The sequence below is a fragment of the Strix aluco genome, chromosome 8 (assembly GCF_031877795.1).
Source record: "Strix aluco isolate bStrAlu1 chromosome 8, bStrAlu1.hap1, whole genome shotgun sequence".
Classification (NCBI taxonomy): Eukaryota; Metazoa; Chordata; class Aves; order Strigiformes; family Strigidae; genus Strix; species Strix aluco.
The window spans coordinates 27,397,051-27,424,053 of NC_133938.1; the positions used below are offsets into that span (position 1 = coordinate 27,397,051).

The 27,003-nt window shown below is 37.0% G+C and overlaps 1 protein-coding gene across 2 annotated transcripts; it reads right to left on the bottom strand.

The window, feature by feature from the left end:
* Positions 1-10,445: 10,445 nt before the first annotated feature.
* RGS18 (regulator of G protein signaling 18) lies at positions 10,446-20,705 on the bottom strand. Of its 2 annotated transcripts, none has more exons than XM_074832774.1 (5): positions 20,376-20,705; positions 19,622-19,723; positions 16,162-16,226; positions 14,930-15,096; positions 10,446-12,454 (listed from the first exon to the last, which is right to left on the bottom strand). In XM_074832774.1, the coding sequence occupies exons 1-5, from the start codon at positions 20,492-20,494 to the stop codon at positions 12,200-12,202; spliced, it is 708 nt and encodes a 235-aa protein (XP_074688875.1). In that variant the 5' UTR covers positions 20,495-20,705; the 3' UTR covers positions 10,446-12,199. The 2 variants fall into 2 exon arrangements, with proteins under 2 accessions (XP_074688875.1, XP_074688876.1); XM_074832775.1 differs by having other exon boundaries at positions 16,162-16,223; positions 20,376-20,704.
* Between the last annotated feature and the right edge of the window lie 6,298 nt (positions 20,706-27,003).

Genomic DNA, 27,003 nt, shown 5'->3' on the forward strand with positions numbered 1-27,003 from the left:
GGCTACCTCCTCAAGGGAGCAGGGCGAGTAACTCATGTTACCCTATGCACTGAATAACAGAAAGTCAACAAAAAGCATGACGCATTTTTTTTAGAGTGTAGAGAACCATATACACTCATAAAGTACAGTGTTATTTGACACTGGCAACTTGATTATTCGTCCAGGAGAGAGTAGTAATGCTTGCGATTGGTGGAACTATAATAAAAGCATAGGAGGATATTAATGTTGTAGAGTGTGTACTGAATTTCTTCTCGAGTTCAAACGGATTAACCATTAATTTATATGACACCTTTTGACTGGAATGAGTAGAATTATCTAAGACTTTATCATTCTAACAGTGGTAGGATAAATAGGCATTATTTCAGTTTCTCAGTGGTATAAAAAATTGAGTAAATTCATAGTTTTTGACTCTTCCTTTGTAACTTGCTGTAGGCTTCTGTTAGAAATGAGGCATGGAACTAAGTGGGGACCCTTGCTCTTACTAAATAGACCCTGGGTGCTCTGAAGATGTTCAAGCTGGTTCAGAAGCAAGGCTTAGCGGGCAGGCTCACAGAGGACAGCCGCATGATCTGACAGGCAAAAACATGTCAGATAAGGGAACTGCGTGCTAAATGCATGGAATATGGGGGGTTTTGTAACTTGGGAAGAACGGTCATATTCAGTTTAGTCCATCGAGTACATAGATAAAAGAAACCTGTCTTTTATTCCTGAAAAATTATGTTTTCATTAAAATTACCATTGTATGAGTTTTTAATTTAAACATTCAGCAGAGAAAAAGAGCTTCCTTTACCAGCATTATTGTTATTGCTTGCACTTTTTGCCATGAAATCTTGAAAGAACATGATTTCTTGAAAATGAAACATTTTGTGAAAATGTCAGACACATGTGGAGATGTCAGCATTGCCTACCTTCTTTCCTGCACGTCAGTTTTTCTATCTGATTTTCTCATTTTTTTGGTGGTTGGCCAGTTTTCAGCCTCAGGCATCCACAAATGAACATCAGTCTCATATCTACTGTTTGGCAATAAGCAGGAATAAATCTGTTTGGTTACCTAGCTCATATTTTGTTTTAGAATAAGGAGAATACTTCAAGAAACCTCAGTTCAGTGGTTTTTAACCACAATTTTTTTGAAATAGTTTTTTTAAGGAAAATTTTGAAAAAAATATTTCAAATCTTACAATTGTCCTTGGCTAAAATTTTTGAGCTCTGAAGACAGGTAGTAAAAGATTAATAATTTTATTGAGCTGATACCCTATTATCTACTCAGAGCAGACTTAGTAGAAGGTTTTATCCCAATGTTTTTTAAATTTTAGTAAAATTAATGCATATTAATATGTTTTTAAAAACATAAAAGTTTAAAGGGAATGAAGAAAGTTTTACTAGCATTTTGCAAGTGTGATCTTGAAATAAAACAAGTAGTTCAAAGTGCAAGGCCAGAGCAAAGTAATTAATTTTGGTTTTTTTCCTATTTTGGATATAAATTTTTTTATAAGGAGAATAGGAGACACGTCAACTCTAGAATACCTGCAGGAATACCTGGAGAGGTAGGTAATAATTAAATAGATGGGTATCTCATATTGTTTTTGTTGAAACTGTTACATTTTATACAAACAGTAGAGAGGTATTAACCAGACAAGGAGAAAGGAAACCAACTTTCTAATTCTCTGGTTATGTATCATATATAGGTTATGGTAGGCAGGGGGATTTGAAATTGAATTTACATTCTATATCATTTGACATCTTGGCAGCTCTGGAATGATTTGTGTGCGTCAACTGTCTCATTTAGTAAGAAAGGGGAAATTGGAAAATTTAGAAACGTTTTGTTTCAGTGCAAAATCAAAACAAGTTCCAGGACTTTTGACAGAAAGAGAAATCTTGTTTTCTCACTTAGACCCTGTTTCCATCTGAAAAACCTCACAACTTAATTTTCATGGAGGTTAGTCATTCTGTACTGAAAGGTTTTTCTCAGTTGGTCTTTCTGGTTTGAGACCTGCAAACTCATGGGGTATAATTCTTTTCTATCTCATGACTAGGTCTTATATTCACATCCCTTAGGTAGGACAGGAGTTCATCCTAATTAAGAAGTAGAGCAGGTCATCCTTGACTCAGTAAAGCATCACAAGCCACAGACACTGTCCACAACAATGAAGGGTGGGAAATCTGGGTGAGTGGAAAACAGGGTGGAAAAGGCTCTGCTAAAACACAGCACCTGCCTGCACTTGCTGTGCTGCTCTTTCCTCTAGGCTGGCGTTATAAGAGCATGTATTCTCGAGGCTGTCATGATGCCCATCCATCAGGAGAGCATTTTAAAGTAACGTTTGAAGTGAAGTTCACTATGCTTTTGTCCATCTGACCAACTGGAGTCTGAAATCACCTATGGAAAGACCTTTATGTTAACTATTGACTTTCTGCTAGTGTATATACTAACTTAAAAAATAGGTATTTTAGGAGCTAAAATGCTCTGGAGTCTGATAAATGGACCAGTTTGTTCTGTATAAAATATTTTTGAAAAGAACCTACCTTAGAATTCTGTAAATAATACTTTATATTCCTAAAGGTATTCTGAGAGCTCGACTGTAAAAACCCTTCTCTGAAGTATACAGGTTAGTTTGAGAGCTGCATTCCACGGCAATTTCTCAGCATCACCAGTAATGGTATTTTCTAATTGTAAATTTATAAAGATATTATATATGTCACCATATTACGTAGCTGTAGTTATAATTATTACAATAGATTGTGACATTGACACCTTTACCAAGCAAGCTTTTTATGTAGCTGTCAATTTACTTGTATCCAGGCTGCACAAAATTATATTTAAACAAAAATAATCAAATTATGCATATTTATAGATATATATGCACACATTCATGAAGGAAACTGGAGTGCAAATATAGTCAGTCAGTATCGAAAACACAAATGAAAACTAAACATAGCATTATGTCGTACTTTGTGAGACACCGTGTGCTGACAGAATTAATCAGCAGAGAATTTGTTTTAGTAACTGTAATAAAGTTTTATCAAATACGTAGCAATTTTTCAGGTTGTTCAGTAAATATTTACTAGCTTTTTTGTCAAACAAAAAAGAAAAATGAAAGACCAGGATAAAACAGACAACATGAACCTAATTCTGTTGTCTTGCTCATGGGTAATATTATTTGTTTTAATATTTACTTATCACTCCGAGAATTATCTCATTGACCTCATAGGATTCACTTGAATGGGAATGGCGAGCAGAGTTGACAACAAGGAATCAAAATAATCATATCCAATTTAAAGGGGGAAGGAAAATGAAAGCTGTCCAGATTATTCAGAAGTTGATCATTCCATCCCATAAATCTCCTACAATTAAAATAGCCATAAACAACAACTCACTTCACTGGCATTTTTTGTTCCACTGTCTGACTGTCACAGGTAGGGCAGAATTTCTTTTTTCTGACTGATCTTCAAGCTGAAGGTAATGTGACAGCAGGAACAATACAATTAGCATGTGAATAACCAAACAGTACAATGCAAATTGACAAACTGTTTTTAACACTTCCTTTAAAATTATTTCTTTCAGAAACATGGTTTTTTTAAACAGTGGCTGTTCTAACGTAATCTACCAAAAGTAATTTTAATTAAAAACAATTTATATGAAAATATCTCTCAATACATATTTATGTTCTGAACAACATCTTAACAGAGAAATCATCTTGTGATTTTTCTCACTGACCATTTGGCTTATTGGCTGTGGAAAAGAAAAAAGGAAAATGGGTTCAGTGCACATAACTAGAAAATTCTTCACTATATTTACTCTCCTATTGTATCTGTAAAGCTTATCCATCACCTTATATGTCTTGAAGGTCTGAGGCCCTTGAGCCATTGTCTCTTTTGTTTATTCATACAAGACTTATCACAATGGGACCAAAGAGAGTTGGGCTGGCCATCGTTTGCACATTGATGCTGTTACAAATCATGGGATCATGCAGGATTTGATACTTCCAAGGCAGTGATTTTTCTTTCTATTCTTATTGATGTTTCATTCTATGTGCCATCCTCTAGGAGCATCCATCTGCCCCAAAAACATTTTCATATAATTTTGTCTTTTGCTCTTGATAAATTTTTCCTCCCCAGCTCTTTTCTTTCTCTGTATGTTCCTTGCTGTCCCTCACTTACTGATTGGTTTCTTGCCTCTCTCCAAATATTGTCGTGCTGCCTAACCCTTTGCTCACCCTACCCAGCTTCCTGGTTCTCAATGTCTCCACTTGATATTAACAAACTTCCAGTGGTTCAGGAACTGGGATCCAGCTGTCCCAACCTGCAGAATAAGGGATTTTTGTCTTCTCAGTTAAAATATTTTACACCAAGTAGAGCAGACTCAAGAGTTTAGGTCCCATTTTATTTTCCTATATAGTATAGTCACATACAAAGCTGCCTTCTGCCTGACTGAGGACAGAGTCTTTCTTATTTTAGCTATGTCTATCTTCTAAGGTAAGAAAGAAAAACCGAAGCACCACATGCCACATTTTGACCTTAGCAATGTTAAGGGGTAATTCCTTATCCTCACCTTTTGTAGATCTGTTAAAGTTTCAGGCCAAATTATTTGATGAACTTCACATGGGAGAAAAAATAGTGAATCTGGTCAACAGTGCTCCAGAAAGTTGAAATCAGATGGGAACAGGTATAGGGAGGTGTGTTACTGGGGTGACTGGGAGAATTGAACTGTCTTGCAGAAGAAGAATAAAACACCTCAGTTTGTCTGTAAAATGAAAGCAAAGAGGAACTATGGTTGCTCTCTGTGAATACGGAGGGGTAACCCAGAGAAAAAAAGAATTGCTTTGGTATAATGATCATACTGGCAAAAGAAAAAATATATATAAACAGTCAGTGAATAAATTTAGGCTGGAAATCAGAAGGCTTCCGAAAAAGTGTTGTTTTCAACAGTCTCCCAGTAGAATTTTCGTCCTTTCTACTCTGTACATCAAAGATAGAGCTTCCTATATTTATGAAAGAGATTATTTAAAATTGTTGCCTTGACAATAAGAAACTAGAAATGATGACCCAAGATAGCCCTTTCAGTCCTACATAATACTAAAAAAGATTCCTGGCAGCAAAATATGAGTCCTTTCTGCAATCTCTTACCTTTGCATCCATTTGCTTCTGAAAGTTATAACAGAAGGAGAGCAATATGAATTATCATCCTGATCGTCTGCAGTGCTTCTTATTTTCTTTAATTAGTTATTTTCTCTTATTTCCACAGAAGTGTGTACTGTGCAGTGTAAAAAAAGCCTTCTATGCATTGTACTAGTAAGACTAACATCAGCATCTTACAGGTGGAGAGAAAACCTTCAGCATCTGCATTTACATTAAGTCCTTTATGACTGATTCAGTCCCAGGTTTGAGCTTTCGTAAAAGGGGATAAACATAACATAAAATCCAAACAATATTTATTTGTAGAGTTTCTGGCCTGGCAAACTGTAAATAGCTACTATTTGAATTTTCTAACAGTGAGATTGTCTCTTTGCCAATTATTGTTGAAATAGTACTTTTTTTCCTAATGTTATGTTTTGTGATTGCTGGTCTACCTTTCCATCATAGCAAACAGAAGGTTCTTCTGCAAATATGTGCAGGCATTTACATACATGTCTTCTTATTTTTAGGAAGGGACTTTGCTTTTAAGTGCCCTAGGTTCTCGCTGAGAAGTGACTAAGACTTAGGAGCAGTTCAAAATAGGTCTTGAATTTTCAGTCAAGTAACAAAATTATAGATAAAGGCGTGATTCAAGTTTTCTCCAGATTTCTTAGTGTAATGCCAGTAAAGTTAGTGCAGTTATGAGGACAGAGATGACACCAAATTGAGCAACACATCAATTCTTGGATGATTCCATTCATTTCTTGGTTTATCCTGTTTCTAATCCCTATGATTATACTATTCACCCACCTTAGAACTGTGATTATAAATTGAACAATTTTACTTAAGAGGTAATATCATTCTTGTTATATAATAGTCCCATTAACTCATGTGAGACTATTTACGAGAGGGAGGGTTGCAGGATCTGTGCCTATTTTTTTTATAATCATCTGACAATATACTTCTTTAAAAATCAAAGTTCCAAAAAGGGCAACAGATGCATTTTTAAAAATTTCTATCTAATTGCCTGATGTCTGAATGATACAGTTTAAGTTAGCATCCTTCTGTAGCTGCTAAGACTAAAAGCCACAAGTATTCTGACTAGCACACAGAATAACTAGATGGATGTAATCTGATTGCTTTTGAATTTTATGGAGTACCCCTCACAATTCACAAAAGCACAAAGAAGCTATGAGGGATTTTCACCATTGTGTAACGTGCTGTTCAGTGACTGCTTAGTCTACGTAAGCTGATTGTACTTCAGGTACACAGCAGGTAATAGTGTTGTTATTGCTATTATTATCCCAGTACAAATATCACAAGTACACTAACCAAAGTTAGACAAAGTCACCTCTTCCCATAATAAGTAGCTGGTAGTATTGCCATATGCTTTGTCTACTTGGAACTTAATAATTTCTGGAAAGAAACTCTAACATTTTACTGAAATGTCATATGAGAAAAAGTGATCTTAGTATTAAAACAAATGCATCAGCTGCTTGTGCAAATATATTAGCTATTCCTAATAAACAGTATCAAGCAAACAAAAAGAAATATGAATATGTACTAGGGATGGTCTGGAAATTGGATATAGAATATTTCTAAACTTTTTGGAAATTTGGGTCCAGCTGACACTGCTGATGTCTGCAGCTTCCCTTCACTAATAATCCAGACTGGACTTGCAGAGTAGATCAGGCCCTTACCTGCTCCGCTAATTTTAGTGTATTTTAAAAACTTTATCTGTGAGGCCTCTGGCTTAACATTTCTATAACTCTGAGGACTGTGCTAGGGATTTTTTTTTTTTTGAGTCCTCTGCCTTTGACAGGCCATAGGAGAGTGAGCACTGGAGGGAAGAGGATGTGGGTCGATTGATTGAATGTTTCCTCCTGTGCCAATACTACTTGCTAAGGACTACTGATTTATTAAATATTTAAATCTCCTGAACTTTTAGGGTTACTGCTTGACTTTTTACTGCTACTCATCTTTTATTCTTTAGCTATCTTTAAGCATTAGTTTCACTGAGTTATCTTCCTTTATGAAAAGCTGTTGGCTGTTTAGGGGAATAAGGCATGTCAGTTTTTGTTCCTCTGACCCACATCTGAGCTAGATACTAATCTCAATAGACAGTATAAAACAACTCCTCACGTTCAAACTGTTGGTGTATTAACCTAAGAAATCACTTTCATTTATATATGTTCCTAAAAGGGTTGCCTTGTACTCACCTGAGTGCAACGTGAGAAGAGGTCACACTCCCCAATAGCTGGTTTGGTGTGCTGGTGCTTACCCTGTATCAGGTCCAATGTGTCATTGCCCTTCAGCACTTGGCCTCTGTTAAATCCATTCCATACCCAGGTTTGCTTGGATAGTGTTGTATAGCTTAACCTCAGCAGAAAAGAAAGTTAATGTTCTGCTGATCCAAGCAATTCAAGCAAACAGACCTGACTGCATTTCGCATATTGGGAGAAGCCAAGATGATCTGAGCACTGCTGGCATCCTAGTAACATGGAAATGTCTGTCATACAGGATGCAAATACATTTTAATCTCAGCACTATGTAAATGTCTGCCTTCCAATAGCACTGCACAGCATGGTCAACTCACAAAAAAATATTTTTTTTCCATATGAATAATTCCATGTGTCTTCAGTATGCCACTGAGTTGTTTTGCATAAGAAAATTAGCTGTTATTTTCCACCCAAGCAAAGTATGCCCTTGAGGTAAAATGTTTTGATTTCAAAAACAATCTGTCAAAATTCTGGGCTCCTCATATACAGGATTTCCAAGTACTATACAAACACAAACCTACATTAGAAGAGGATTGGAAACAATTCTCAAGAAAATGTGCAACCTTGAAGATTCTCATTTAGTACTTTCTAGGAGATTATTCATCACAGCTCGTGTCCTGGATGAATATTTAAAACTAATCTGGAAAGTTGAGAAGAAAGGAGAGTTTTTAAAATACAAGAAAATTGCATGGTGAAGAAACAACAGTTCAGGGTTGTCCTTATGTTAGGATTCAGCTTAATCTTCTGTCCTGTTTGAAAACTCTAAATTGACTTTCATAGGATTGTATTTCATGCTAGTTAATTTCAGTAACGTTTCATAGAGAAGGCAACGATAGAGGCTAGACTGTAAATCTTGGCATCTAGATAACCTCTTGTAAGAAGACTTATGAGGAGGTGATGCAAAAAGATGCCATTTAGGAAAGGAGAGAGAAAAGCTTTGGTATAAAACCAGAGGGAGCTTTTATGAGACCAGCCCTAAATGCTCAGAGCACAAAAAATGGAAGATGACAACAAGACATTAACAAGAAAAAAGTAGGAATGGCAGCAAGCCAGATGGTGTATAGAGGAAATACATTTTTATCTTTGGCACAGAGCCACACAGGAGGCATTTGACTAAAATGCAAAAAACTGAGAGGGATCTAGGACAGGCATCTGAGCAAGGCATAAGTTTATGACTATATGAATCACTGAAGAGAGGAAGATGATTTCATGCAATTTTTTTTCTCAGTTGAGGTCTTTTGACAGTATGTGTGGAAAGGAGAGGGAACTGCATTCATAGCAGTAGTTAATTAAGGCAGGTTGAGCAGCTGAGGACAAAAAGGAGAGAAAAATGATCTGCCTTTTGTGAGTCACTTATAAGTTGTAGCACATAAAGGCATGTAAGAGCCATATTACCGAACGCCTACTTAAGTGGAAGATGGAAATCTATCTTTATCTTTGAGATTCTTTATCTTAGATTTCATTCCTCTTGTTTCTTGTCAGTTCAAAAATTAATCAAGTTGTCTTCTGAACAATAACAAATCCCAAAAGCCAAAGAAGATACGTGTATGTGTATTTCTATCTCCTTTGAGTTAAATAATAACAGTAGATAATAATTCAGCTAATTTAAGACATCTAATTAGACATAAGTATTGAAACAGGAGACAAACCTTTGTGCTATACAAGTCGGCAGATTATTTCCCTCATGCTTTGAGTCTGGAGAAATCACGTGTGTAAGGATTAAAGTGAAGTGTTTATGTAGGATAAATTATTGTGTTGGTAAGAGGAGTATTTTGAGAGCTCTTACTGAATGCTGAATGGCACGTACAAATCTAAAAAGCTGCTACATAAAATAATCCCAAATAAAAATACTTGCCCAATAGGCTTTGTATATGTATTATTTGCACCAGGTCAGCTAAACAAGAGGCTTTATGTAACTATGGCATTGATTCTGCCAAAACTAGAGAAGGCCGACTATGCTCTCTGGCACTACTCTAAGGTTCATACTATAACCACATCTGTGCAGGGCTGGCCCTTAGTCTGATCAATCCTAACTCAATCTTGGAACAGCATCACAGACTTGTACTAAATCTATGCTTAGTTCATCTTCCAGAATTCAGTAGAGCACTAAACAGTAGAGCACTCATTTTCTCTCACTAAAAGGAACCTCTTCTAGAAAAAACCCTTTGCCAGATAATTATGTCATTTTAGTTTATCTTTGTGCCCTTTGCCTTCCTTTCTCTGAATTTATCTTGACTTTTTTTTTACAGTAGTTCCCATGGTATTAGTCTGCTGTAAATTCAGCTACAGTTCATAATTATCTCTGAAAAACATACATGCATAAATAGCTACCAGGAATATCTTATTTGTTTTCATTATAAAACTCGTAAGAAGGACTAGCACTGTCAGTACCACAGACTGACGGTTTTGAGGGAGGCCTCCCTGGAGATAAGCAAAATTTTCCATGCGTCTATGAAACGAAACAAAGGGTGCCTGCTGAGTTATATTTATCATTACAGACCCTTTTGACTAACAGCCATTTTTTTGCTAAGAAGAAAAAGTCTTACTCAGGGTACTACATTGGTCATTTGTTTAGGTTTTGGAACCGTATTAAATATACTTATTTTTTTCATTTATTTTATCTATGGCAAGAGTAAAGGTGTGGATTCTCAGCTGGTATGAAGGAACATAATCACACTGGGGGAGAATGTAGCTGCAAATGTGTAGGTCTTACACCTGTCTTGCAACAGACCCGCTGTTAACGCTCACATGGGTCTGTTCTCAAATTTGTTCTCTTTCTCTAACAAAGTAATGCAAAACATTGGAACATGCATTTTTTAAATATCTGAGAACTCTGATATCCAGACATTGTTGGTGATATTAGAGATTTCCAAATCAGAAATAGTACCGTTTCTGGCAGAATTGATTCATGTTTAAGAGACAGACAGTCAAAGAACAAGGGTAAATAATCTATCCAGAAAAATGTACTGACTTCAGCAATGAAATTGGGTTAGAGAGTTGCCATTCACTCATTCATGTGACACCTGTGACGATGACAATAGAAGTGTAGACAGTTCATAAAAAATGGAGGCTGACAAGCTCCAAAGCTGTATTTGATATTGATGAAGAGACTGAAATAGAGTATCAGCGCCACTAAAAACATTTGAGTTATTCCTGAATCACTGTGCCCAGGTTCTGACTGCTTACACAGTCTGGAGTTTTGGGATGAGGGAAGGACAATGGAATAAACCAGCAAGGATCATACTCGTCATAGTTACCGATGGGTTTCCTGTCTATCCCCCAGGTGAAGCTAAGGGCTAAGAGGTGCTTCCCAGCTGACTGCAGCTCAGCAGCTTTTCCTGGTGAGTTCGGGTCTCTGTGCACAGTAACACTTCTGATCGAAATGGCAAGGATTACACCTGGTATCGAATTATAAGTGAAGTCTTCACATTTTACTCATCAATGTACTAGTTATAAACTGAATCCTGACAGTTTTTTAAGAAGATCAGATTTATTGAAAGTTAGTGAAGCAGACACAGAAACCCTCAGATCAAGCAGTTCATATATATACCCTGAACTAGTAATGAACATAAAGTCTCATCCTCAGGTCCTAAACCTCTTCACTTTGACCACTTACAGAAAGGGGAAGAAAAGGGAGAAAGCTTAAATTCCATGCAAAGCGGCTGAATATACAAGTCATACTTACAATTAAATCCTGCAGCCACTTGCTAAACCGAACCAGTGTTTAAGATTTTAAGAACTGCCCCATGCTTCAAGGTATGTCTGCATCAATTTTGAAAGAAAAGGACAGGGTAACTGCATATACTGACTATGAAAAGGCTATGTGTGACTTCAATAGTAAAGAAAAAAAAGGGGAGATTTCTCCTTCCTCCTCTATAACCATAGAGAGTATATTAATGACCAGCAGAACTGAAGGTTATTCTACCTGAGTTCAAGAGCTGTTAATTTTCAGATTCTTTTTCAAAAGAAAAAGCAGGAAAAAAATGTAGAACAAAGTTTAGTAACAAAGTTGGTATACCATGAATATTTACAAATAAAAGTAGAAATATTTTTTATATATATATATACATACACATGACCTAATATTTAATGACACACATTGTGTTAAAATAGCATTCTTGGCCCTTTGTTGCTGCTTACTTGGTTGCAAAAAATTATAATACAAGTATTTGATGGCAAAGCTAATCTATACAGCATAATTTAAATACAGAGAACAGACACATGTAATAAGAAAACAGTATGAAATATACTCCCAAAATTTAAATAGGTATTCTTATGTTCCTCTTAAGTATGCAATAGCTACATCTTAATTATGCAGTGGCTGTAGTTAAAATCCAAGTAACTTTACATTATACCTAATAATGTTCCTGTGTGTTTTGCAGTATGAGAAAATAGCACAAATACTCTGTGCTTAGTGTAGCAAATATTGCAGAAACATAAATATGTGCAAAGGCTAGGTACATAGATTCTAACTGTGATGAAATTCTGTCCTAAATCATATGGGCCCAGGATACATGGTGGATATTATCAAATGGCATTTTATACAACAGGAAACTCAAATTTTTCCTCCAAATACAATTACAGCTCTTGCTTGAGTTTAAAAAAATACTGTATGAAAACTTTACATGATATGTCTTGCCAATATGTTGCCTACTTCTCTATAATAAATGAGATAAATCACCGGCTACAGAGCTCTAACCTGGTATAACAGCATGTAACTTTTCACTCATTTACACCTGCTAAGGATCTGGATTTTAAAACACATATGAGTTGCTGCAGTAGCTAGAATTTAAGAGGATTGAGTTTCCCTGTTACCAAACGGTAAAGTCTGGTCGTACACCCTGGAAATCACTGACGGTAAAAGACCGTGATCGTCTCCTAAGGGTAGGACGACTGGGGTTTCTCCCCTTAACCAAATTTAAATAAAGATCAGATCTTAGGAAGCGTGGGTAGCTGTCTTGCTCCATCAGCCTGTAGACTGTGTTTTGTGCTGCATCAAAGGTGGTGATGACGGGCTGTGCAATGTTCTGACTTGTAACTTCTTTGGTTTGAAAGTCCAAATTCACCTGGAGAACGAGGAAAAGGGTATTTAGTTAACGTACATTCATGCATTTCCGCACTTCCTGTGTTGTTATCCACAGCAATGAAACTGTACTTTGGTGAAAGTCTTTTCTGCTAAGAGCACCTTGAATCCCTGATACAATGGGATATTAAAACCACAGGATTAATTTGTATGCTCATGTTCAGTAATGGCTGTCAGAAAGTCTTCACAGATGTGTCATTGGTACAGTGGAAAACTGGCAAAATAGAAGATAAAGTTTGATGTTTGACTAAAAGTAACTTTCTAATAGTGATCTTCATACAGTTGCAGTTGTCAGGCTTTGCAACACCAGGCTAATTCAGAACTCCCTCCATTCTCATTTAAGATTTATGTAGAACTTTGTATCATTAGACTATGTTAATGAATATTTAAAATTTCTGGGGTTTTTGTACAGTTTTGGTAGTAGGACGGTGAGAAAACTCTAATAATTAAAATATTAAAATTATTTCAATGGGTTTCTGGAAGCTTTAGATGGGAAAAGCATATCAAAATGATCATTTATTCCATGTGCCATTGCATTCATCCTGAGAAGATTTAATTAGTATGAGACTTCTATTAAAGTGTCAGGCACTGATTTAAGCATGGTATTTTGAAAAATAAGATAGAATATATTTTTAAAATGTTGATCCAGTCAAAAAGTGACTTCAATAATATGCTTTTTCTTTCCTCGCTGAGATACACCTGTCATTTTCATAAAGCTAGTTAAAACAAATAGTTTAGATCTAAGAACTGATTATAAAATAGTCCACTCATCAAACCTAAGATTTTACGATCCTATCGAACTGTACACTTAGAAATCTGTGTGTAAAAGAGCTCTGCTGGACAAGAAGTTAGTCGGAGAGAAGATGCAAGTTCCAGAGCTGCGTGGCCTGAAATGAGATGCTGTTGGCTGGTCTCAGCTGCTCAGCTGAAGACGAGGAAGGAAGTCTCACCAAAGCCAACTGCTTAAGGTCAACAACAGCACCCACACTACATGCACCAAATCAAAAGTATGACAGATAAAGAAATCATTACATTACTCTTAGTCAAAGTACGATTTCCACACCCTCCTCCCTCCCTAGCTTTCCTCCTGCTCATCTTTTTGCTGACATCAATCTCATAAACGCTGACAGTATCAGCACTTGATGCCCTGCCATAACTGCTCATAGCTTGACCAATAGGCAACAGCAGGTTCTACCTCAGACAACTCAGGGGCTTTCTTTTTACATAAGGTCCACCCCAAATACCTGCAGCAAGGAAAGAAATAAAAAGGGACATAAGTCTTTGAAAGTGGACATTTCCCAGGAAAAGGAGATCTGAATCTTAAATAATCTATGGGAATTACAAGTGGAAATTGCATCATTTTGCAATTGTTCTCTTAAAATGAGAATTACACCTTTTTCACCCTTGTTACAATGAAGCAGCAATTAGTGTTTCACTTTTGCTATTTTGACAAACCAAAAAAAAAAAGAATATAGGGGAAAAGGAGCATTGGCAAGGGACATATTTGATCTGCTCAAACTTGATAGAATTACAGGAAATTGTAAATCCAAAAGACCTATTGGAGAGGCTGATTGTGATTTCAGTGAGTGTTCATCATCTCCCAAACTGCTCATCCCCTTCCTAGAGCAGGCAAAAAATGGTCCTTTTTCTCATTTATGAATCCTTTATAACATGCTTCAGTAAAAAGAAATTGTAAATATGAAAACTTTTTGCACTTTTATAGTAATATAAAAAGGCCTTAGAGTTGGTGAGGATTGACACATCAACATATTTTTGTGTATGTGTTGACAGTAACATACCAAGAATATGCAATTAGAGCTGAGGGACAGAAAGAGGGGAGGGGTCAATCAAGAAAAGTCCATGCTTAAAACATAATTATTATTTTAAAGGATATATTTAATTTAATAGTTTCATTTAGTCTTTTTACTTATTTAAAAGCTTCTGAATATTAGTTATGTAATAATTTAATAGATAATTACTGGTTTAAGAGAAAGGTAGAATAAATCTGTTGTTCTGAAGGTAACTTTATTTAAAGAGACAATACGTTTTCCACAAATGCTAGCCGATATGTCTCATTGCAGCTTTAACATTTAACATCACTATTTTTTCTTCAATATACTGTATGTGTGTGTGTGTGTGTGTGTGTGTGTGTGTGTATATCCTGGCTTTACATAGCACTAGGAATCTCTGATTCCTGTGGTATAATATTTAAGCTCGTGCTCTACACTTAGAAGACTAACATGGAGGGGGTATTGAAAGGAGTATGGACAGTGAGAATACTCTATGCAATTGCTTCCAGATTTCCTTCCAGAGCTTGACATTTAAGATACAGCCTTCTTACTTCTGTAACTACAGGATTAACTGCTGCCCCTGCTTCTGGGCATGCACTTCTTAAAAGCAGACTTCATCAGATGCAGCTATCAAATACTGTGTACAATGAAGAACGTTTTTACTGTACCTCTTTTGGAGCATCTTTCTGTATGAATGTTTCATAAATGATCTTAGCTTTTGGCAAAAGTTCATGTGCAGTTTTGCTTTTCTTGTAATCCTCGCAAGCTATCCAGAACTCGATGTTCTCCTCACTGAACTCAGTTTTCAGAAATTTTGTAAAGGCATCCAATCCAGCTACAGAATAGAATGTTGAATTTCATTAAAAAAAATATATCCTTATCATACAGTTACTCTTTTCAGTCTGTGCAAGATAACAAAACACGTTGTGCTCCCTTTGAATTACATCACATTGTAGATAATTATTTTGAAATACATAAGTGTTTTAAAATAAGTGCAGTTCTTTCATTATGACCCTGCGTGCTGTAACTCCCACTGCAGAATTCTCAGCATCTGTAAAAATCCCCTACCAAGATCTCAAGAATTTAGAAATAGAAGCAATCAAAACATGTTGATGTATGTGGAAGTGACGGGCTTTATTCCAGCTGAATATCAATTTAAGTTGACTGAAACACTATTTGAATCTTTGCCTGTAAGCAGACTGTTCTCCAGTAGCAATTTAAAACCAGTGGCTTTTATCATCTTTACAATTTGCTTTATCCTATTGTTATCATGCTGAAGACATTTTCTTTCCCAAGTATGCTTAATCTGTGGAACTAACGCAGTCATATTGATGTCAACTGTTCAAAGGAACAGATCTGAAAAGCACAGAGTGTCCAGCACTCTAGCTGGATTATCATACGTGTGTCCCTCCAAAATGGAAGGAGGGATATATGTGCGTTTGGTAATTATGCAAAGCAACAGGCCCTTTCAAATGACAGTCGGCTTTGATCCTATCACTCTTTTAGAAACAAATTGTATCAGAAGTGACAAAGTCTTTTCTTAAGTACATAGAACATGTTTTCATTTTTAAGGTTTGGTCTTGCAGCCAGGAATATTTGAGCAATAGTCAAATGAAATTCTACTGTTTATTGAAGGAACTCTTTGATGTCTGTTATATTACTTTGTTCAATAAAATATGAAACTTAAAAGTTATTTTCAACTATTTTCAGTAGTTGACAGCATGCTATACCCTAAGTACATGAGGAGAGCAGAAACACATGCTGCTATAATTGACCCATCATACCTAGTTTAGGTAACTGCCAGGTCTATTTAAGTGCACAACTGGATTTTATAATTTTCCATCATTTTCCACCAATTTTCCATCCTAACAGTCTGCACAGAGAGGAAGAAACTACTAACCTTTCTCAGAAAGCAGTTTGTCAAAAGATTCTGCCCATTTCACTGCTTCTTCAGGAGACACACTGCTTAAGAAACAGAAAGCATTTTTGAAGAATTGTGCATATTGTGTATTTATGGAGTTGTTGTAACATGTTATCTGTTACTGTTATTGCTCAGGACTGTTTCACAAAACCTGTGATTAGATCACATTACTTAAAGGAGCTCATTCTCTTAGGGACTTCAGAAACATTGGTTAAATTTTTTTCTGACATTTTTCCTGCAGAGTTGTACTTTTTCCCCCTCTTTAAAAAAACATCAGAGCAGAGATTTGTCTCTTCAGTCTTTATGTTGTGCTACTAATCTTTAAGGGAATTGAGATCATGCAGTATGGTAAAACTCATGAGTGAACCAGGTCAGTCACCTATTTGAACTTTAAAAATACTCTTGCAGAGATGTGGTTTTGAATGCACTCAGCCTGAGGCTGTTACCACAGTCTATTTTTAATGAAACATGGGAAATTCTACGGCCTGAAGACAAAGTTGTAGCAATATGGTTTAGGTGATAGTCTTATAGGGTAATAGCATACGTAGCCTGTTTGTTTACCACAAACATATTTCAAATGTCAGGTCATTCTGAGACACTGTGCTCCATTTATAAAACTCCCCATATTCTTCATCAAATATGTCAAGCTGCATGTATTTTACTTTGATTTCAAATATTCTGCCCTAGAGAACAATGCAGAAAGAAGAAAAGAACACCCTACTTCATTCACACAAATACAGTTTTGGAGAAACCCTTTCTTGGTTTTGTATAGATTAATGCTGAACACACACCTGGACTGTATTTTCTGTAGACCAGAACTGGAGTAAGCCTGGAGATGAACTGTGTCATGCTAGGACTAGGACTTATGTTCCAAGCCTGAAGGTGAAGTCAATTTTTATCAGGTGATTTATGAATATTAATATTTAAAACCATTTTCATTTGAGGGCAAAGCACAGTACAGTTAAAGTATCAATAGGCAACTTGTCCAGGGTTACTTGGTTAGAACAACTTCTTATGGACTGAACACTTCTTGAATACAGTTCCCCCTTCCCTGTGGAGGCTTACTGTTCCGTTGCCTGATTCACGTAGTTTGGGTTCCCTTGGCAGAATCTGTAGGCACATGAAGTTTAGATGAAAGGAAATTCCAATCACTTTGGGGAGGAATTTAAGCCAGTAATGATCTTGGGTTGCACAAAACTAAAATGAGGGGGTTTTAATTTTTTTTATTTTAAGAGGTGCCACATTTCTCCTAGCTGAAGTCATTGCTTATAGGAATGAAATTATTAACTAGGGAGAGACAAACAGTTCTTGAGAGGTACAAATGCTGGAGAACTGAAATTCAAGAAATGAGCATAGGCCAGTAAATTAGGGGGATTCTGGAGTCAGGGAAAATGAGACCTCATTCCCTTACAGAGTTTTTCAGTTATGAGAAGTGCAAAATGTGCAGTTCTCTGAACTGTGTGGACCTGTAAGTCTGGGAACAGTGGGTTCCTATAGCTACAGAAATTAATTTGGTCATAGTGAAAGATAAACCCAGATGACTTCAGACAATATATGCAACCCACAACTGCATGGAATGCTGGAGAGGTTCTTTGCTGGGTCTGGAAACTCTTAGTGTGAATTTCTGGTTCTCCTTCAGAAACTGCATCAACTCAGTAGCCTCACAGATCCCCAACACCTGGATGTGGCAATGCGTTGCTGCAACCATAGACAGATTTGTTCAGCTTTGCCACTTTCTAAAGATGAGAAGAAACTAACGGATCACAGGCATTTCCAGTATCACCACACCGTCCATCTGCAGTGTTTCATTAAATTCTCTTTCTACTTATGTTAGTATTTGTGTGAAGAATGGAAATCATAAAAACCATGTAAATTGCTTAAATAATAAATCTCAAGCTATTATCACACTTTATTCTTTGAAAAACAAGTAATTTTTTTCCTTCAGTTTTGCCAAAAATAATCTACACTTCTCTCTAATCTACATATAGATAAAGATCAGCAAAAATCTACCAGTTTCTCTCCTGTACAACAAGAACAGCAGAATCCCTGTTAGTCAGGCACCTGGCTGAAAGTAACGTGGTAAAAGGCAGTTGGCTGAGTGGTAGTCTGTTAAAAGGGGGAAATTCTTCAGAGAATTATGTATTGCTATTGTATCTGCCTCTGAAAGTGTCTCTTCACAGATTATAAGAATGCATTGATGGCTGTGTACTTTGTAGGAAATGCCACCCTATAATACCGTCTGCATGCAGGTGCCATGGAGGCTGTGCTTTCTCTTTCAGATGCAATCCTAGCATCATTTTATATGTCTGGAACATGGAAAAAGGGTATTCTCAGCATTGTTTTACCTTTGTTCATCATTGCAATGCCTTGTATTTCTGGGTGAACTGTAAAACCATTTAATTAAGGCGTCTGCCAGCAGCAAAACAAGAAAGAGAGAGAAAAAAAAAAAAGAAAGTAATGAAACCCTCTATGACTGTGGACTGGAAAGTCTTCCAGATCCTGAGTACACACTCTCATTTGGATGGGCATTTTCATGAGTTTTAGAAACAGAGTTTGGGCCTTTATACAATTTCTACTATGTGTTGACAATTAGTAAGGGCTTGTAGAAGCAGTTCTGGTCAAAGCAGGCATCTTGGTCCCAAAGATAGTAACTGCTTAAACAAGTTGCATCAAGCTTAACAAGACAAAAGAGCATGGGAAACACTGAAGTGTTCCAAAGTGATCTGTGATGGAAAGAAAGGGGCAGCAAATTTTGTAGGCCATGGAGTTGCAGCACTTTACTCATTCCTTCTTTTCAGTCAATATCTACACATGCAATTCTTAATATATCAGTGATATCTTGGCACCCCATTGAAGTCAGGAACTAAACTCTTATTGAAGTCAACAAAACAAAGAGTTTACTCTGCATCTTTATGAGAAATACTGTAAACAGGGACAATACTACAATAGTGTTTAAACATCTGAATTCTGGAGACAACAGTGTTCAAACAATTACTGCAATTATTGAGGAACTATGCATTCAGTATTTGACATGCATCTGGCACCTGTACACCACAGAATTCTTTGGAAAACCTGCTTTCCAAGGAGCTGTATGATTTCCCTGTAAGCAGTAATTTGTCAGCTACATTTCTGAGTTGATGCTTGCTCAATATGGTCAGTGGACTAATAAAAATGCTGTTGGCATGAGTTAAGGTTTAAATGTATCTGCAATCCAACCTACACTTAGTGGTGTGAAAACACTAGTGGTGAGTTACCTTGATGCATACCAGATAATTCTGTAGTGCTTGGGTTAGATTGCTAACTTTTAAAATAAATAGATCTTGAAAGTGTTATTCTCTGCCAAGTCTGAATGCACACACACAAATGCAGGAAATGTCCTGAGTCACAGAGGCACTTCCTGAAAGGAATCCCCATCAATTCAGTCTTTTATAATGCTTACCTTGCTGCTTTTGTCAAGTTTCCAGGTTTACCAAGATGATCACCTTCATGGAATTCAGACTTCTGCAGGAGAAGGCTCAGCCTATTTCTCTTCTGCTTAGCTCTGCAACAGAATTGGTGTAGTTTTTCAAGCAACCTTGATGAAAGTTGTTTTTCCCTCACACATTTCCTTTGCCTAATCTCTCTGTTTCTGCATCATATATCCCCCTATGTTGGCTTATAGTAATGTTAATGTTACTTCTCCTACATATGTTATTCACATTAATGATTTTTTTATTTATAGCTTAGCATGAATTTACATATGATGCACTGGCAAAGGGAAATGGAAATCTTTTCATTTTCAGTATCTTTTTCATTTATTTTAAAGATGAGGGAGTGAAATTTCACATTACAGAACATAAACAGTTGGCTCAGCATCTTCTACTTCTTAAAGTTGCGCAAAGAAAAAGGAAGTATTGCTTCCTGTCATTTGAAATTTTTAAAAAGAAAATTTCCCAGGTCATATTCAGACTTCAAAGAGCATTTCTCAGAACTTCTTGGAACCTCCCTCTCTTATTTTCATAGTTTATTATTTGTTTTGCTTCTTTTTCTTAAAACATATTTCTGCAATGAATTAATATTTTACGTACACAATTCTTAGGATTGCAGTAAAAGATAAAACGATATGTGCCCTAAATTCATACCCACAAGCTATGTTAGATGAATCCTCTGTGTAAACAGAACACTCAGTGTGTCAGCATGACCTTAAAACTTACCCAGGCTTGTTCGCTTTATGTGGCTCTTCTTTAATTGTTGATTTCATGACTTTGTAATAGGATTTATCCTTTGAAGCAGAAATGTTTAGTTGGGGGAATAAAAGAAGTGGGTTCTCCATCTTCCTCTTAAAAAAGCCTCTCAGTTTCTTATACTTCCTTACAGCGGTTGCATCTGGAGTAACGGATGTGCTCAGGAGGGCTCTCACATGCTGTATCGGGCTGGGTTGCCCCCGTTGGCCGTTGAGCAGTTTTCAGAGCAGGCAGTGGGAAGAAGGAGGTTCTCCACCTTCACTGCCCCTGCAGCTGCACGTACACGGGGCTTTAAGTAGAGTTCTGGTTTTACAGTCGTCATTTAGGGAAGTGAGATTGCAACTTTGCAAAATGGCCGTTGATCATCCAGACAAACACAGCTATCAGCAGAGAGCAGCTCCCGGGTTTCTGCTTATGGAACCTGGTATTCTACTAGACTTAGGATGACGCCATCATTTTTAGCCCTGTGGGAAGTGTACATATCTTCTCTAAAATGAACTTTAATGAGAATAATTTTGCATAAAATAATGTACAACATTGTCTTAAGCTCTTAGAAGAACTTCTAACTGACCTTAAACTGCCCTCTACAGTCTCAGGTGCCATATGCTGGACACAAAATCAGTTCTAGCTACAGTATGCTAACTTGAAACTCGGGGTTTCTCCAAGTCTCCTGCAAGAGCCAGATGAAGCTGTGGTTGATCAGATATTTTATAAGTGGAGATTTTAATTTTTGCACCATTTTTCAGAAATGATGAGCACCTACTTCTAATATCAAGTTTGTCCACATAAAGTTCCTCCTTTATATATGTGGCTTCATTTTCATTTACAATGTCCCAGCCAGGATGAAAAGTCTTTAGTTCAGCACAGAAATTTGTGATTTCGTTTTTATTTTGACAGTAAATAACCAAATATTTCTCGTTTCAGTTTGCATAATGTAAAAATGATTAATTTCTTAGACTGGTCAGCACAAATTATCTCTTCACATACAAGCTTGATGCCAATTAAGTTTCTCATTCTTAAGTACAGTTTGTGTTGGAGGTGTCATAGGAACAATACATCTACCAAAGAAACCTCTTCAGTGTTGGCTGAATGAGGGGCTGGAAAAGATTAAAATTATGCAGTAGTTAATTGATTAAGAATTAAATAGTCCTCCTTTTTTTTTAATGCCAGTGCCTTGTTTTGATTATTCAGGTAAGACACCAAGTCCTAGGGAGAAGACATGACCTAATCACCCTTTTGTCCAGTTCTACGCAATTACTACAACACGGGCAAGGTGAGAGTCTGGTGAGAGTCCCACCATGGCCTTTTGCTTGTGGCTTGCGGAGCTGAGGAGGACCGGAGGTACTAATATTTGAAAGAACTAAAAAAAAATCTCTGCTGGGGCTCCAAATTCCTGAAACATAACAAAAGAGATGTTATCTATTATGATTTTTTTTTTAAGAGAGAAAAAAAGAAAACTCATGTGTATTACATGTGTGATACAAATCTTGAAACCAGACTGAATGGGAAATATAATATGCCGTTTGTGACCCAAGGACATTTAAGAAGCAGGGGTATGGTTTTAAACTGCATTTGCAGTTTCAGAGTAGGCTTATATATCACATCCTGCTTTTTTTAAACTGGTTTTAACCATAGCTGTCTTTAATAATATACCCTGCCTTTTACCAGTAAGTAAATATAGAATACATGATTTTATTTCACTTTTCTGCAACAGTGGTAGTCACGTGAGCTTTTTTTTCACCTATTATGTGTATATAATACTGTCTGTGTTCATCTGCCATAATTTTATTACCTGGTGATTTCAGTTCCTGAAAAATGTTTTTAACTGTAGCCTCAATAGTTCATATAAGCTGATTTAAGAAAGTCTTGTAGCATGAAATGTCACTCAGAATTGAATTATGGTGGTCTTACCACTACACCATGTAACTTACAGATGGAAATGACTGGTTATGTCATCTCTTTCAGCACCCACCAAGGATGGGCTCTCCCCAGCATACATCTGCATGGCTTGTCCAATCTGCTCTTAAATGACTCTAAAGCAACAGATGTCATGTCTTAGACACTTGAAAGATTACTGTACTGTACTGGGACAATGGTATCAGTCCTGAATGCAGCAATGTGCTGTGCATCTCCTGAGAATTCACTTGGAAAATTTTCTGAGGGTGGCAGGGGGAAGAAATGGAATAATTACAAACAATCTCTTCCCGCACCCCTTTGTTTTTTTCCCATTAATAGAAAGCTATTACTAAATTCAGGCCCTGAAGTAGTCAAATTGCATCAAAGTCAGTCTGTGTTTTGTCAACAATGGTGCTGGTGCTAATAAGTGTTTCTGGTTTGCACTGCAGGCTACAGTAGTTATAGCAACAGTATTAATGACCCTGTAAATGCTTCTGGGCTATTTTGTATACGCAAGATGTCAATATAGAAAAATGAGTAAGTTATTTTAAGCCAGAAAAAGCAGACACAGAAAATGATGTTGATGACATGCCTAGAGCCCTAGAAAGCTCTAAAGAAATTTGGGATGAGAACCAAATGTCCTGATTCCCAAGCATTTCTCTAGCCACTGAAATGTATTCACAAATCTTTTGGGAAGGAGAATAGTAATTTTTAAGCCCTGAAATCAAGATAATCTCTGCAAAGTGAGAGCAATTATCAAGAGCTTTCACAGTTAGGTGAATACAATATGTATTTTCAAAACAATCTTTGTGTGAAAGAAAGCAAAATTGAATAGATTGTAAAGTACAGGAAGTTCCTTGAGGTGGTGTTCTAATCTCTTTGGGTCTGTTCCTCGGTTGGCAAGTGTCTGCACTGGCTTCTGATAAGTGTTTGATAAGGTCCTATCACAGCTGGTGGGAAAGTTGTGCTTGACTTGTGTAGACCCAACAGCTGCCCTCTGTGAAAGAAGAACTGACTGATACCATTAGCAATAATGGCATTGTGTTATACACTGAATATGTCGTATTTCTTTTTTAAAGACAAGCCCTGAAAGATTCAGACTTTTAGTTCAGCTGAACAGAAGTGAAGCCCTAATTGAGTGGTTCAGCTCAGCACAAAGAACTAGAGCACAATGAGTTCTCCTTTGCTAGCAATCCCTCCACATCTTCAAGCTATTTTTGTTACTTGCCATGTAAGCGTAAACTTTCCCTCCTTCATGTCCATGTTCATATTCTAGCACTGCCTGGGCTTCTCCACAACCGAGTTCTGCCATTGTTCTTATTCAAATCCAATTTTACCAGTATGGCTTTTGTGGGGTTATGTTTGTTTTAGTTTCTGCTGAAAGGTAGCGACAGTCATCTTTCCGGGAAGAGAAAAAAAGGCAACACAATCTCTTTACTGTCCTGTGAAGAATAAGCATGGAAAGAAACTTAATTGAAGAGCATGGGCTGAAAAGATGTATTTCCATAGTTCTGAGTTGAAAATTAAAATTACATGTTTTGAGTGAATTTGGCTTTACTAAATCTGCTGCTCTTCAGTAACTTCTTAACAATTTATCACTCCTCAATATTTATGTTGTTTATTCATTACTGGAAATCATAATTGGACCTACAATTTAATAATGGTATGATCCAACACATGGTTTTTTTGTTTATGTTCAAATAAAAAAAATTTTTGCTTCATGAAGCAATACCAAAAGGAAAATAGTTTTATTGTAAACCTCAAGTTGAGGAGCTTGCAGTCTGCTAATTCAGTGAATTACTTTAGTGGTGCACTTAAAAGATTCACCCTAGTGGAGGAACCTGGCATGTGGGATACTTCAAGGTTAGTGGAAGATAAGCATTATAACGCCTACACATAGTTCACATTATAGAACCCTCTTTTGTTGCTGCTGTTTAAAAGGAAGGAAACAAAATTGCATTGTTTCAGATATGGATCACTGGCAACAGAAACAACACTTTGCATTCAGGGTCTGTAGGTCCTGTGAGCCAGGGATTGCAGTTTTGTAAGGTATCCATGATGAAAACTCAAGCTTGGTGCAGGCTTTGGAATCCTTGTAGCTTCAGCAGAACTGCTGTGGAAAATGTCTACATCTGTGCTAAACTAAATACATTTATTTCATCTTTTGAAAGGTCAAAATAAGAAAGTGAGTCTGCAAAGTTCTCAGCCGATTCATTTCCTGCCTGTCCCATGGTTATATGGCCAGCATCTCTGATTAGTTCTATTTACATGTTGCATACATCACTGTCACAATTAATCTACAGGAAGCTGGTTTCTCAGTTGCACCACTCGGTGTTTACAACTAGCTCTCCACAAGTGTATAGCAATGACATCAGTGCTCAGGAGACAATTGCGTTTTAATGACCAGCTTCCAGAAGTGCTCACCTAGGACACTCACACACATTTAAAATGTGTTTTTTTAGCGTGGTATTCACAGGAAATGCTGAAGGCAGGAATGTACTCTAAATCCTGCCCAAAATATCCTACTGGAGTTGCGCACTACTGGATTTATTTCTGTCTTACAGAAACCCAGGGGGATTCCTTACATGACAACCTGTTTTTTTTCAAGAGAAAAATTTTATCGATCCATGCTAACAGTGCAAGCAACAGCGAGTGCTGGGCTGAGCGTTTCTGGTCCTTCTGTGAAAGGTGTGGGAGAACAGAATGGAGAGACTATCGCTTAGACATGCAAGAGGGCTGTGGCTCCTGGTCCACTGAATATTAGCCATAAGATCAAACTCCCTACAGCGGACAAGGGAATAAAATCTGTTTTACATCAGAACAGAGTCTGTTATCACTGAACTACTGCGTGGTTTAAGCAGAGTCCTCGGGTTGGATGTCAGGCATGTCCTCACTCCGCTCTTTCAGTCAGATGATTCAAGAATATCTCAGGGATGCTGCAGCACAGGTTGAACTACCAGAGCAAGGCATTGTCAAACCTCCATAATGCAGAACTAGGGAAGCCATAAGGAGCATTTTGTGTTAAAAAGGCAGCTCTGCAGGGAAGAGGGCTACCCTGGGGCTGGGAGAGCACTCAAAACAGGTTTTGAAGGTCACACCTAGGTATTTAGGATGAAATTAGACAGGACCTAAGAGCTTAGGTTCTACTGTAAAGCTGCCCTTGCTGGCTGCAGTGTTGCATCACGTGTTCCCTCAGTATAATATGGCACTGATACAGATACACCTAATTCTGTCTATTTAATGCACAGCTAAGATTTCTGCAATAACACTTTCTTCAGCTTATATGTTAGTATGTTTTATTCACTGTTACTTCTTCCTGATATTGTATTGTTCTGATGTCCTGATTTAGTGATGTAAATAGTCCTTGGGTTTACAAAGAAGCATGGTGGACTGCTCATCAGACCAGTAAAAAAAATGGTACCAAAAATTTTAAAAATTAGTCTCTCAGTCCTCACTAAATTATAAACTTATATGAATATATATTATCTTCGAAGTCTGTCAAAAGAAGACAACATCTGAAGATTTTAAAACTACCAGTCACTTTCATTTTTCTCTTCAGTCATTACCCAGAAAAGTTCACCACTAAAATTAGATATAACTTAATAATAATGCCAAGTCAAATTTGAATGACTATGAGATCTTCAGAATGACTGAGAAATTTTCCAGGAAGGTTCGACTATTTCTGAGGATTGAGAAAAGCTGTATTCTAAAATATAAGTTGGGGCAGTTTTATTTCTTAGATGAATGATTTGCCATAGTAGTTTCCTTCTACTCCTCCCAATCCATTATAAATCTTCTCTTATGGGGAAGCTGGCGCGAAGGCAGGGACACTCACTGTCAGTGTTCACCAGGCAGTCATAGTCTCTTCTCTTCTTAGCTAATACCAGAATTTCCAACAAAAGTCTTCAGTTATCAAGAATAAGGGCAACACTGGCTTTCCCAAAACTGCCATCCAAATTCTTCAGATTTTCAAGAACCCTCAAGAAAGGCTTGCTGGTTACCTAATACAGTAATACACAGAGGGCAGTGAAGCTTATTAAGCCTTCAGAAAAGCTTCAGGCATAGTAGAGATAAAGCTCTGCTCTAGTAAAGTACTTACGCATATGTTTAATTTCAGTCATGTAAGAAATCTTATCTGATTAATTTGCTGTGTTGGATTGGAGACTATGTGATCTGGCTGAGATCTGAGACATTTGGGGACACAGCAGATGTGAGCAGCAACATAAGAAGGAATTGAACCCACTCTTCATTCTGGATGCTAGGCAGCAGTAAGGATTTTATGGATTCCTCACTGTCACCCTTGCTGTCATGTTCGTGACAGAAGACCTTGCCATTTGGGCACTATCCACTTCTCAAATTTTTCTGGCTTTTAGCCCAAGTCATGATGTGTTTCATTATTACAGTTTTGATTTGACACAGTCCTCCACTTTTGCAAATGTTGATCTCGGTGACCTCTGGTTTTCACACCAGCATCTAAACCTGATTGTCATCAGGTCCAATCTGCGGCTCCTGTCTTTCTTGTCTGAATGTCTATGTCACAGTTAGAATAACTGGAATCACAAAAATAAATTTTGCAAAGCTTGCCAAAAGTACTTCCTCAAAACGAAGGAAATGTGATATTTGCACTTTCGGTATGCACATCAGGAAGCAAGCTATTCTAGTCTCTCTGTTGAGTAAAAACAGGTGATCATTTACCAGGTGA

Bases quoted from the DNA above. Each gene is read 5' to 3' on its own strand.
- RGS18 (XM_074832774.1), bottom strand. From the start codon at position 20,494: ATGGAGAACCCACTTCTTTTATTCCCCCAACTAAACATTTCTGCTTCA. The intron at 19,724-20,375 runs GTAAGTTTTAAG...ATTCTGTTGCAG, and splicing joins CATAAAGCGAACAAGCCTGG to AGCTAAGCAGAAGAGAAATA. The intron at 16,227-19,621 runs GTAAGCATTATA...CTGTTTCTTAAG, and splicing joins AACTTGACAAAAGCAGCAAG to CAGTGTGTCTCCTGAAGAAG.